Genomic DNA, 14,237 nt, shown 5'->3' on the forward strand with positions numbered 1-14,237 from the left:
GAGCTAATTGAGCGTCTTGAGCTACATTTAGATTGCCAAATCCATACTTCCAGTTATTTTGGTGAGAGTAACTTAAAAGTAATGCAATAGTAGTGTAATGCCTTACATTTTAAATACAGTAATATTGTAACTAATTACTTTAAAATGACAGTAACAAGTAATAAATAATGCAAAACAGTTTTGAAGTAACTTGCCCAACACTGGATAGCAGTGTGTTAGGTTTCAAAGATGTTCCTTCGCTGTCACAAGTTAAAAAACGGTCTTGCGACTGAAAAGTCTTCGTTGCAGTCCACTAATTTGATTGGTGACTGAGATATTTCACTGTTTGTGTCAGTCTGCTTGACTGTGTTTGCTACATAAAGTTCCAGTACTGAAACCGTTAGTGCACTTACTATGGGCTGTTGGTCAGCGTGTGTGTTTTATGGCAACACACAACACTCTTTCCAGCTGTGGCTTCTTTGGGAACTAATTTTATTGCTGGAGCAAAAATAAATAAGGCACTGTTCATGTTGTGCCTGAAATGCTGTACTGAATATCAGCATGTCTGTGATTACATGCAGTACATTCCCTCCTGCATACAGACCAATCACAGCCATGCTGATATTTAGTAAAATAGCACTCTCGCTCATGTGGTATTGCTTAAATGTGAAGAAGAACATGTCCACATTTGCCAAAAAATCTGTCATACATGGCCTTTTTCAAATTGGGCTTGGAGACTCAGCAAATGATTGTGACTTCTTTTCAATGTCTCATCTCATCTCATTATCTGGAGCCGCTTTATCCTGTTCTACAGGGTCGCAGGCAAGCTGGAGCCTATCCCAGCTGACTACGGGCGAAAGGCGGGGTACACCCTGGACAAGTCGCCAGGTCATCACAGGGCTGACACATAGACACAGACGACCATTCACACCTACGGTCAATTTAGAGTCACCAGTTAACCTAACCTGCATGTCTTTGGACTGTGGGGGAAACCGGAGCACCCGGAGGAAACCCACACGGACACGGGGAGAACATGCAAACTCCACACAGAAAGGCCCTCGCCGGCCACGGGGCTCGAACCCAGACCTTTTTGCTGTGAGGCGACAGCGCTAACCACTACACCACCGTGCCGCCCTAACGGAGGGATGTACCCAGGTAATTTTTACCACTTTGAATGATTTTTTTTTTCTTTTTGCAAGGTTTGTTTCCATGGGATTACTAATGCATTATTAGATTGCAAGTGTGTGGCATTTGTAGAAGTGAACGGACTGGACTTGTACAATTCTCGTTTGTAATTTTATCAGCTTATGGAAATCAAACCCCTTGATGTTGGGAGAGGAAGCGTGATCCTTAACAAGTCAAGTTACAGGAAACAATTGCTTACACAGTGTTATTGCACACAGGCAGGCGCGAATCTCAGTACTCAACGCTCAGGGTTTTTTTTTTTTTTCCCTTTATATGGAATGATGAGTAGTCGAGCTAAAATTCCCTCCAGACAAATAATACAAGAATGTAAAGCAGATAAAGATTGATGTGTGTAAGAAAGTATAATACATTTATGTATGGATTTGATAGGCCTGCCAGCAACTAACACACACACAGAGAAGGAGAAAAAGAAGGAAGACCTTGGCCAAGCAGACAAAAGTCGACGGTGTCTGTCATTTTTCTTCTCTTATGTCTGAGACTTTTCTCCCAATATAAAGGGATTTGCAAAATGTTGTAAAGCTGTCAAGTCCTCGAACAGCTCGACGTTTGGATTCTTTTCTGCCTCACTTGTAAAACGTTTGTGCCAAACGAATAAATGTAAATGTAAAATGTGTGTAGAGTTCGGTGCAGTGTGGCACCTTTGAGGACAGAGACACTCTTTTTCCTAGAAAACAACAACTATAATTAGGCTTTCCTGGCATATTTTATGAAGTGAATGTACCACTGTACAAAATCTCCAAAGTGCAATATTTTAGCAATTACAAAACAACAAACAGACAGTGCTATTTTCTTTAGTGCTATTGTTCTTATTTCCAAGTCTAGAGTCACTGTATAATATCCATTCAATTATAACCCAGTATTATGGGTTTTAGTATATTATTCAGTGCCAGACACGTTTGGACACACTTTCTAATTCAGTGTTTTGTTTTGTTTTTTCTTTATTTTGATTCATGAAAAGACAGTTCATGTCTTAAAGTAATGATGGATGCCATTTCTCTTTACTTAGTTGTTCGGTTCTTGACACAATACTGTATGGATTACTACAGTTGTGGTGTTGAATAGGGCTATTTACTATATTTTTATTATTTACTGTCGCATCTCAAACACATTAAGAAGGCAAGAAACTCGTCCACTAATTAACGTTTGACGAGGCACACCGGTTAACTGAAAAGCATTCCAGGTGACTATCACCAAGAGAGAATTTACCACACATTCTCTATTGGGGACAGAGAGGACACACCCTCTCCTTCCACAGCCATGCCTTTATAATCTCATCTCATCTCATTATCTGTAGCCGCTTTATCCTGTTCTACAGGGTCGCAGACAAGCTGGAGCCTATCCCAGCTGACTGCAGGCGAAAGGCGGGGTACACCCTGGACAAGTCGCCAGGTCATCACAGGGCTGACACATAGACACAGACAACTATTCACACTCACATTCACACCTACGGTCGATTTAGAGCCACCAGTTAACCTAACCTGCATGTCTTTGGACTGTGGGGGAAACCGGAGCACCCGGAGGAAACCCACGCGGACACGGGGAGAACATGCAAACTCCACACAGAAAGGCCCTCACCGGCCACGGGGCTCGAACCTGGACCTTCTTGCTGTGAGGCAACAGCGCTAACCACTACACCACCGTGCCGCCAAGCTAATAAATGATTGTAAAAATAATTTCACTCACCTTGATATTTCTGGCAATAACTGAGACTTCAGAGGGTTAAACTTCCTTTTGCTCGTCATTCCTGTTGCTAACGAAGGTCTGTTGAACAGTGTTGCTAGGCAACTGGGAAAATAGACATCAAGCATGGAAGCTAGCTAATAACTGAGGCTTTATCTAGCTAGCACATAGCTGTTAAGCCTTTTATATACACACTCTGACTGGCAGTGTAAACAAGACCAAATCATTTGGAATATCAATATTTACCTCAGATACGGTGGTGCATTACTAAGAAAAGCCTCCATGGGACTAGAATTACACTTTAATTATACTTAGCATCAATGCGAAACAGAATCTCCATATGTTTTGATATAGTGAGAAACTTCAACATCACAAAACTTTCTGTTCACACAGTGAGCATGGCTCCAAAAAGCCTGAATGATAGAATTTCTGTGTGTGTGTGTATGTGTAGCCTTAGCTTCTCCATCTGAATCAAAAGACTTTAATTCAAAGTCAGGTTCCTTGAGCGTCTTCACTCCCATAGTCACTCTCACTCACTCACACGCGCGCACACATGCGCGCATGTGCTAGTTCCTCTTTGTCAACTTTACTCAGTCAGCATCTTTTGGCAGCCTGTCTGATCAAACACCCACTGGAACTGGTGGGTCTAAACATTGTGTGATTTTTGCTTGTGTGTGTGTGTGTGCACGCGTATGCATGCGTGCATAGTAGAGGAAAATTTTCAAAACCTTCCAGCAGATGAAAATATGTACAGTGGTGCTTGGAAGTTTGTGAACCCTTTAGAATTTTCTATATTTCTGCATAATTATGACCTAAAACATCATGAGATTTTCACACAAGTCCTAAAAGTAGATAAAGAGAACCCAGTTAAACAAATGAGACAAAAATATTATACTTGGTCATTTATTTATTGAGGAAAATGATCCAATATTACATAGCTGTGAGTGGCAAAAGTATGTGAACCTTTGCTTTCAGTATCTGGTGTGACCCCCTTGTGCAGCAATAACTGCAACTAAACGTTTCCGGTAACTGTTGATCAGTCCTGCACACCGGCTTGGAGGAATTTTAGCCCATTCCTCCGTACAGAACAGCTTCAACTCTGGGATGTTGGTGGGTTTCCTCACATGAACTGCTCATTTCAGGTCCTTCCACAACATTTCCATTGGATTAAGGTCAGGACTTTGACTTAGCCATTCCAAAACATTAACTTTATTCTTCTTTAACCATTCTTTGGTAGAACGACTTGTGTGCTTAGGGTCATTGTCTTGCTGCATGACCCGCCTTCTCTTGAGATTCAGTTCATGGACAGATGTCCTGACATTTTTCCTTTAGAATTCACTGGTATCATTCAGAATTCATTGTTCCATCAATGATGGCAAGCCGTCCTGGCCCAAATGCAGCAAAACAGGCCCAAACCATGATACTAACACCACCATATTTCACAGACGGGATAAGGTTCTTATGTTGGAATGCAGTGTTTTCCTTTCTCCAAACATAACGCTTCTCCTTTAAACCAAAAATTTCTATTTTGGTCTCATCCGTCGACAAAACATTTTTCCAATAACTTTCTGGCTTGTCCACGTGATCTTTAGCAAACTGCAGATGAGCAGCAATGTTCTTTTTGGAGAGCAGTGGCTTTCTCCTTGCAACCCTGCCATGCACACCATTGTTGTTCAGTGTTCTCCTGATGGTGGACTCATGAACATTAACATTAGTCAATGTGAGAGAGGCCTTCAGTTGCTAAGAAATTACCCTGGGGTCCTTTATGACCTCGCCGACTATTGCACGCCTTGATCTTGAAGTGATCTTTGTTGGTTGACCACTCTTGGGGAGGGTAACAATGGTCTTGAATTTCCTCCATTTGTACACAATCTGTCTGACTGTGGATTGGTGGAGTCCAAACTCTTTAGAGATGGGTTTGTAATATTTTCCAACCTGATGAGCATCAACAACGCTTTTTCTGAGGTCCTCAGAAATCTCCTTTGTTCGTGCCATGATACACTTCCACAAACATGTGTTGTGAAGATCAGACTTTGATAGATCCCTGTTCTTTAAATAAAACAGGGTGCTCACTCACACCTGATTGTCATTCCATTGATTGAAAACACCTGACTCTAATTTCACCTTCAAATTAACTGCTAATCCTAGAGGTTCACATACTTTTGCCACTCACAGATATGTAATATTGGATCATTGTCCTCAATAAATAAATGACCAAGTATAATATTTTTGTCTCATTTGTTTAACTGGGTTCTCTTTATCTACTTTTAGGACTTGTGTGAAAATCTGATGATGTTTTTGGTGATATTTATGCAGAAATATAGAAAATTCTAAAGGGTTCACAAACTTTCAAGCACCACTGTATGTGTACAGAGTGTAGAATAATTGTCTCTTTCCCTCCCTCTCACTAAATTAGGTCATAACTGAACACAGCCACATGAGAGCTGTCGCCCCGGAAACCAGAGATGCCCCATAGCGCACTCGGAGTGTGACTGTCTCACTCACTGAGCATTGCAATTAGTAGAAACACCCCCACCCACCCACCCACCCCCCAAACACACACACAGGGACTCAAATCTTTTTCTGTCTCTCTGACAGGAGTGCTATGGAATATAGCTTGTGTGTGCATGAGCAAGAGCGCGAGATTATGTAGGATTGAATGTGTGTGTCAAGCTGTGTGCGTTTGTATGTTTGTGTGCATTTTGATGCACCCCTCTGGATTCGGACTTGGGGGGGTTTCCATGGTAACATGCAGAAAGAGAGATATAAACCCGAGTGTTAAGACATCTTCAATCTCTCTCTCTCTCACACACACACACACACACACACACACACACACACACACACACACACACACACACACACACACACAGAGTGTGTGTGTATGTGTGAGAGAGAGAGAGAGAGAGAGAGAGAGAGAGAGAGTGTGTGTGTGTGTGTGTGTGTGTGTGTTTCTGTGCCCTGATCCCTGTGTTTGGTGTGCTTTTTTACACACACACACACACACACACACACACACACACACACACACACACACACACACACACACACACACAGAGGAATATAAAGTCTGTGTGTGTGTGTTACATGGTATATACACACACACACACACACACACACTGCATACATTGTATGTATAGAAAACACATTCTGTACTCATCTTTCTTTCTTTCTTTCTTTCTTTCTTTCTTTCTTTCTTTCTTTCTTTCTTTCTTTCTTTCTTTCTTTCTTTCTTTCTTTCTTTCTTTTTCTTACCCTTGTACTTTTTCTTTTGCTTCTCCTCCTCCTTTCTTCCTGCCTATCATCTACCCTTTCCCTTTCTCACATTGTCTTTCTCTATTTTATTGTCTTTGCTTCCTCTCGTCCTCCCTCCCCTCTCTCATTCTTTCTTTTTTATCTGTTTTCTTTATGTTTCACTATCCCTCTTTTCTTCTTCCTTTCCCTCTGACCCTGTCCCCCTTTTCCCTTTTTTTCCTCACTGGGACTCTTTCACTCTCTCCACCCTCCTCTCTCTCTCTCTCAGGTGTAATAACAGGACCCAGTGCGCAGTGGTTGCTGGCCCAGATGTTTTTCCCGATCCATGTCCTGGAACATACAAATACCTGGAGGTTCAGTATGAGTGTGTGCCATACAGTAAGTATACACACACACACACACACACACACACACACACACACACACACACACACACACACACATAGCCAGACAGACTATTTTTTCCATGACACGTAAGCCAATATTATATTTGTTTGCTACTATTGATTCTCCTTCAGCAAACTAAACCTTGCAAACAAAACTGTTTACCATGTAGCATTTCAGTCCTGGTTAAACACAACCTAAGCTTAGTGATCTTAATAAATATCAAATTTGCATGTAATTTGAAATACAAACATATGAACACTATAAAAGAGGGGTGATTTCCAAATTGTAAAAAAAAAAAATTATAATTAGTCACTATTCAAATGTAATTTGCAGTATTAGTTTATAAGCAACTGTATGCTTGCAATGAAGTACAACTAGTATGTCTTTTTATAGCATTAAAAGAAATCATATAAACAAATGCATCCTTTAGATTTTAGGCAAAACCTTTTTCATAATGCTTGTATGCAGGATATTATATGATTTGTATTCATTTTTTTTAACCCACAGTGATACGTTAATATTTAACTAGTTCTCTTACACAGGGTTCACGTAAAACTATCAGAAAGTCTTCATGCATGATGTAACGGTTATTTTCTAATTGCTTATGCCTCAAAAGTAAAGAACATTTGTCTTTATTTTTGTGACCAGGACACTGGTATGTTTAAATTAACCCATTTTCTTTTGTATCTTTTCATTCACATAAAGTCAGAAAAATGCAACACATGAATCAACATTAACATATATTTTTACAACCCCAAATCGGGAAAAAAAAATTGAGACGGTTTGTTGAAATTGAAATTAAAGCTGAAAACAATCATTTGTAAATAATCTTTGACCGTTATTGCACTCAAAACAATACAGAAGCACATTATTTGATGTTTTACCTCATGAATTTTATTGTTTTTTTCATAAATAAGCATATTTCAATTTTAAATCTTGTGCAACAGTTCATCATATTTTTTGTTTCAAAAATGCACCACACATTCTCTATTGAGGTTTTTCACCCACGTGACCAAGTCATGTGATGCATCGTTAGGCTGCCATTTTGGACGTCACGGCTCGAATCAGTTTGAATGCGAGGAAGGCGACAAATGAAAAACAAAAGAAAAAGGAGCGAGATGCAGAAAACACCTTCACTATCCAGTGACGTAGGGCATTTACAGGGCGAGCAGAGGGAGAGGTATTTGCAAAAATTGAGGTTAGCAGGCTTAGAGAACGACATTTACCTGCTTCCACCAGGATTGTTCACTGACATACGGAAGTACACGAAGCCCTCGTCTTTACCTGACTTCGGCCCACATGATCTGTATACCTATGTCGTTAAAAACCCATCGCCATACACAGGTATTGATCTGAAAGCGTATAAGAGTTTGGATGCCTACAAATATTTTGTGTCAGGCTGGGTAACATGCCTACATCAGCGGGTCGTCCCTGGAGTCGGTGGTCGCCATCTTATTACAGCTAAGGTTTGTTCACATTTTCATTTACTTTCGGTCCTCAGGATAAACAAAATGTTATTAAATGTCATTGAAATAACTTCTTAGTCTGTTGAGACATGGCCCGTTATAAATTTGCTGTTACCAGGCAATGACCAAGAACTGTATTATTAGGGTCGGTGTCTGTGTTGTAGCAGTGTACTAGCAGCTAGCTGTTAGCACTAGCTAATGTCAACAACATAGCTAGTATGTTACTGTAGCAATGTTTACGTTCAGTCATTTGGATGACTGTTAAAACCTTTCAGTCTCAAGTTTTTCCTTTACTGTATTTACTAGTTTCCTGTAATTATGATCTGGCAGCTATTTACACCGGATCCAGTGTAAATAGCTGCCGGAGCACGCTCCGGCTTGCTCCCCCTCAAATTAAGCAGCGCGCTCCGGCTTGCTCCCGGAGCACTCCGGGAGCAAGCCGGAGCGCGCTGCTTAATTTGAGGGGGAGCAAGCCGGAGCGCGCTGCTTAATTTGAGGGGGAGCAAGCCGGAGCACACTCCGGAACCTCGGCCGGAGCACTCCGGGAGCAAGCCGGAGCGCGCTGCTTAATTTGAGGGGGAGCAAGCCGGAGCGCGCTGCTTAATTTGAGGGGGAGCAAGCCGGAGCACACTCCGGAACCTCGGCCGGAGCACTCCGGGAGCAAGCCGGAGCGCGCTGCTTAATTTGAGGGGGAGCAAGCCGGAGCGCGCTCCGGAACCTCGGCCGGAGCACTCCGGGAGCAAGCCGGAGCGCGCTGCTTAATTTGAGGGGGAGCAAGCCGGAGCGCGCTCCGGAACCTCGGCCAGAGCACTCCGGGAGCAAGCCGGAGCGCGCTGCTTAATTTGAGGGGGAGCAAGCCGGAGCGCGCTGCTTAATTTGAGGGGGAGCAAGCCGGAGCACACTCCGGAACCTCGGCCGGAGCACTCCGGGAGCAAGCCGGAGCGTGCTGCTTAATTTGAGGGGGAGCAAGCCGGAGCGCGCTCCGGAACCTCGGCCGGAGCACTCCGGGAGCAAGCCGGAGCGCGCTGCTTAATTTGAGGGGGAGCAAGCCGGAGCACGCTCCGGAAGCTCGGCCGGAGCACTCCGGGAGCACTCCGGGAGCAAGCCGGAGCGCGCTGCTTAATTTGAGGGGGAGCAAGCCGGAGTGTGCTCCGGCAGCTATTTACACTGGATCCGGTGTCTGTAACACGTTTTTTTTTTTCAAGCTGGTTCTCCCTCTCTGTCTGCAGCGTTAGTATGTAGCTTGACCTTCAAAATGGCGGACACCGGGGTGTCACGTGACCCTGTGATGTCAGGTGAAAAACTTCAATTGGGGACAGAGGGGACAAACACCCTCTTCTTCCATAGCCATGCCTTTGTAATATGTGTAGAATGTGGTATTGTTGAAACATCCCTGGAAAAGATGTCATCTTGAAGACAGCATATGTTGCTCCAAAATCTCGGTGTACTTTTCTGCATTAATGCTCCATCACAGAAGTGTAAGTTACCTTTGTCAAGGGCTCTGACACAACCCCATGCCATGACAGACTCTGGCTTTTGGATGTTGCAGGTAACAATCTGGATCAGTGGCGGCTCCTGAATTTTTTTTCAGGGGGGGCAATTTTCCCCCGTTATGTCTACACGGACCATAAATGTCCACAGGACTGAAGTAAATTGACCTAGGTAGCAAGTCAACTGTTCTACAGAATGTTCTGTAAATAGATTTTGTACTTCAAACTTCATGACCAGCAAGAATTTTACAGACTGTGCAACTTAAGGACAAACAGGAAAGTGCACTTACTGTAACAAAACATTGTAAATAGTTGGCTAACATAACAATAGCAGTTGAATAAATAGATGAGTGGATCTTTAGGTCTTGCAATTACTGGTATTTACCAAGGATATTACCAAAGTGCTAACTCTCAGAGCAAAGTGTGGCAAATATAAAAACGCACATTGAAAACATCAAAAGTGAATGGATTCTCTGACTGTGTGTGTGTGTGTGTGTGTGAGTCACGAAGTCAACCAAACCCAGAAAAACACCACGGTGACTGGACCCCTCAGTTTCGTCTTTACCTCGTAGAGCTAACTCGAACACTCCACAAAATTTCACGCATTGGGTGAGCCGGTTTAATATGTGCCTGTTCTTGCTCACCTCATCGTTGTGGCGGCGAACTGCTAGCCTGTAGCCCTCATCCAGTTGTGTAGCAATGTTCACTCTCCCAAAAGCCGAAAATTTCAGGCAGCTGCCCATGTGAATCTTTGATGACTCATGTTTTTTTATTTTCTCTGACAAATGATGCATGTCCGAAACTCCAGTGACCGTCCAAGCGGTGTTGTCCGTGGAGCCACCTCCAGGGTGGAAAAGTAAGCAGGGGGAGCAGAAAACTGCTGAGGCGTCCTCGCAGCCAGCTCGCCAGGATTTGCACTGGGACCATGTTGAAGTAAAACCTCGAGTATATGATTTCCCCCCCTTGTTGAAATTTGTTTTATGTTTAGATTTGGTCGAGGGGGGTCCAGCTTGTTTTGTTGCCAATTTAGCTCGATTTGATCGCTGACTAAATGGAACTTCTTTTAAGGACTGCACTGAATTGCTTTCCGCATCCATCTCACCTCAGAAACTGAGCGGATCGAACGCAACTTTGCCGCGCTTCACAGTGACGTAAGCACGTTAGGGCGAGCCCCCCCGGAACCCATAGAGATTGCATTGAAGTGTCAGTCAGGAGAAAAAAATTATATTAACATGGGACTCTATCAGTGAACTCTTGGGCGATTTTCAGCGTGACTGAAATCGCCCCAAAAGGGGCGGTACTCTAGAAGCAAGACCACCCTGATTGGACAATGATACCCAGAGACGGATTAAAATGGCCTCGAGCAGCGCTGGTGAAAGTTTGTTTTAAAAAAAGAAAAAAAACTTTTTTTTTTTTCGTTTTGGCAGTGCGTCGCCCAATCGCCCTTATGCACCAGCCGCCCTTGGTCTGGATGGTCCTTTAGGTCATTGGTCTAGAGCACACGGTGTCCATTTCTTCCAAAAAAGACATGGAATACTGATTCATCTGACCACAGTACACATTTCCACTGTGTGATGGTCCATCCCAGATGCCTCTGAGCCCAGAGAAGTTGACGGTGCTTCTGGACACGGTTAACATAAGGCTTCCTTTTTGCACAGTAAAGTTTTAACTGGTAGTTGTGGATGTAACTCTGTATTGTAGTGCTTGACAAAGGTTTGCCAAAGTAATCCCGAACCCATGTGGTTCTATCAGCTACAGATGAATGACGGTTCTTGATGCAGTGCCATCTGAGAGATTGGAGATCACGGGTGTTCAGCTTAGGCTTGGGCCCTTGCCTTTTCCACACTGATATTCCATCATTAATTTTTTAATGATTTTATGCACCGTAGAGGGTGAAATATCCAAATCCTTTTGTATCTTTCTTTGAGGAACATTGTTTTTAAACATTTCAATAATTGTCTCTTGCATTTGTTGACAGACTGGAGATCCTTGGCTCATTTTCACTCCTCAAAGACTAGGCCTTTCCTGGATACTGATTTTTGTACCAAATCATGATTACAATCACCTGTTTCAAATCACATAATTATTTAATTGTTTTACCTCGTTACTCACCCTAAATTGCCCCCGTCCCAACATTTTTGGAATGTGTTGCAGGCCTGAAACGCAGGAATGGATGTATATTAACAAATGAAATTAAGCTGACCAGAAAAAAACAACGAAAACATGAAATATTTTGGGTTCATTCTATCTGTAATGAAATACAAGTCAAAATAAATTTAGAAATCACTGCTTTATTTTCTTGGTGACATTTTCCATACCATCCCAACTTTTTCTGATTTGGGGTTGTACTATCATTGTACAAAAATGACCTCAAAAGATTTAGAAGTGAGTAGTTTTTCAAGATTTACTATTATATTGCAAATCACTTTCACAAAGTAGCCCCCAAATGTACTCTCTACCATCATGTTCTTGTTAGCGGAGTTCAAAGTCCAATATTTATCCTGGGGGGAGCGCTCAACTTCCTCCTCTGAGTATACGCCCATGTTTTCCTTGAATTTATCAAATAAGCATCAAGGATATGGACTTTAAGATACACCCGTCAGCCCATTGTGCTGTATTTTTTTTTAACCAGAGTCTCCGCAAGCTCCACATAGTTTTTGACTGTGTGAAGCCACAAACCACTGCGACAAAACTGTTCCACGCTGCTTTCTCCTTCCTAGTAGGCTGCTTGGGGAATTTGTTGCACTCCAGGATCTCCTTTATCTGTGGTCCAGCAAAGACACTGACTTTGACTTTTGCCTCAGATAACCTAGGAAAGGAGTCTTGGAGGTCCTTGAAGGTACTTGGTGTCCCTGCTGTCTCAAAGACAAAAGAAAACAGGGAAACTTGGTAAGACCTCCATGGAGACCCATCATAAATGCGATCAATGTCTTGACACTGTTGTAATCCTCTTTGAGGTACACCAAGTGAGTCAGGGGAAGAGATGGGTACTTGTTGACATGATGGAGCAGCACTCTTTTTCTCCGTGTTGAGCTGCCAATGAAGAGGCGCCAGTCATTTGGGCTACAGGCGACACCTTGAACAGATCGGCCACACTGTGGCAGAAGCAGAGCCCATGTTGATGGGTGAAGAAGATGGAAAAAGCTTGGTGATGCTTTCTAGGACCTGGAACTTGCACACTTTAATCCAACAAGTTCCACTGCTTGAGCCTAGACGTCAAAAGTTCAGCATTGGATTTGGTGAGACCAAGCTCTTTGATCAAGTCATTGAGGTCTTTTTGGCTGGGGTAGTATGGGGTTCTGTCCTCAGTTATCTTTTATCTACAGTACAATGTCTCCCTCGCTCTCTGACTTGCTGTTCACTTTTGAAGACTGTTGCTGTCTGTCCGGAGGAGTGGGTACGGGAAGCTCAGGGCAGTGTGGCACCGGAGCAATGGATGAAGGAAGGTCTGGATATGTGATAGCAGTTGTATTCACGCCACTCTGATGTTTGGAAACGTCCACCACGCAGAAATAGCAGTTACTTGAGTGGTCAGTGGGTTCCTGCCAAAATGTTTGGGATAGTGAACTTCATGGCACTCTTTTCCTGTCTGTACCATTCTGCAAAAGAATAAAGTAAAACCGTATGGGGAGGAAAAAAAATCACCCATGACTTGTGTATCGTGAGATTCTCCCAACATTTTTCTTATATGATATATTTGTTCAATACATTGAAACAATTTGTCCATTTTACAATTTTTTTTTTTTGGCAGTGCTTGCAGGTGAAACGAGGTGACCACACTTTATCTTGATTCCTGACAGGCATGCCGAAATATGTCATGTAGGCTTCACATATCTTTGCTTCCACTGAGTACTTTTTCTCTCTTATCTTGAGAAATTTGCCATAGACATTGCAAAATGCATCTGCTGGATCCTTAGAGCTTCTTGATGTCGTCTAACAAAAATGCTGAAATGTTTCCATTTAGGCAGCTGGAACTAAACTAAACCAGTGGACTTAAAGTCCCTGTATTTATACCACTACTGATATTACTGGAAAGTTCTACAAGTCTGGAAATGTTCATGAAAATGTATCTGGAATCTTCTGGAAAATACCATTTTGAAATGTACCTATTTTCCAGAACTTTCCAATGCTATTATTTATTATAATGAGTGAATTTGTGTCATTTGTTCTTAGAAAAAATGTTTTGAAAATTGTTTTTCCTGACATTATGTGAATGGGGGGCGGGAACCCGCATTCACCCATTTTCTCAATGAAAATATGTATATTTCAAAATACCAATGTCCTGATCACAAAAGCAAAGTTTGAGGAGATGAAAAGCCATTTTCTCTATTTTTGCGGTATAAGCAATGAGGAATATATACGGTGGTGTAGTGGTTAGCGCTGTCGCCTCACAGCAAGAAGGTCCGGGTTCAAGCCCCGTGGCCGGCGAGGGCCTTTCTGTGCGGAGTTTGCATGTTGTCCACGTGGGTTTCCTCCGGGTGCTCTGTTTTCCCCCACACTCCAAAGACATGCAGGTTAGGTTAACTGGTGACTCTAAATTGACCGTAGGTGTGAATGTGAGTGTGAATGGTTGTCTGTGTCTATGTGTCAGCCCTGTGATGACCTGGCGACTTGTCCAGGGTGTACCCCGCCTTTCGCCCATAGTCAGCTGGGATAGGCTCCAGCTTGCCTGCGACCCTGTAGAAAGATAAAGCGGCTAGAGATAATGAGATGAGATGAGACATTTTAGTAGAGCTGCGGCTACAATTATCGACAGTCCATGATTATCGACACT

General features: G+C 42.9%; 1 protein-coding gene across 4 annotated transcripts in view; it reads left to right on the plus strand.

Annotated features, from left to right (window-relative positions):
* The window catches only part of adgrl3.1 (adhesion G protein-coupled receptor L3.1), a 433,939-nt gene that overhangs the window by 160,730 nt on the left and 258,972 nt on the right, over positions 1 to 14,237 (plus strand). For all 4 annotated transcript variants that reach the window (XM_060916519.1, XM_060916521.1, XM_060916522.1 and 1 more), the window contains exon 4: positions 6,389 to 6,498. In XM_060916519.1, coding sequence (XP_060772502.1) covers positions 6,389 to 6,498 — 110 coding nt within the window. The remainder of the gene's footprint in view (positions 1 to 6,388; positions 6,499 to 14,237) is intronic.

This window comes from Neoarius graeffei, chromosome 3 (genome assembly GCF_027579695.1).
Source record: "Neoarius graeffei isolate fNeoGra1 chromosome 3, fNeoGra1.pri, whole genome shotgun sequence".
NCBI lineage: Eukaryota > Metazoa > Chordata > Actinopteri > Siluriformes > Ariidae > Neoarius > Neoarius graeffei.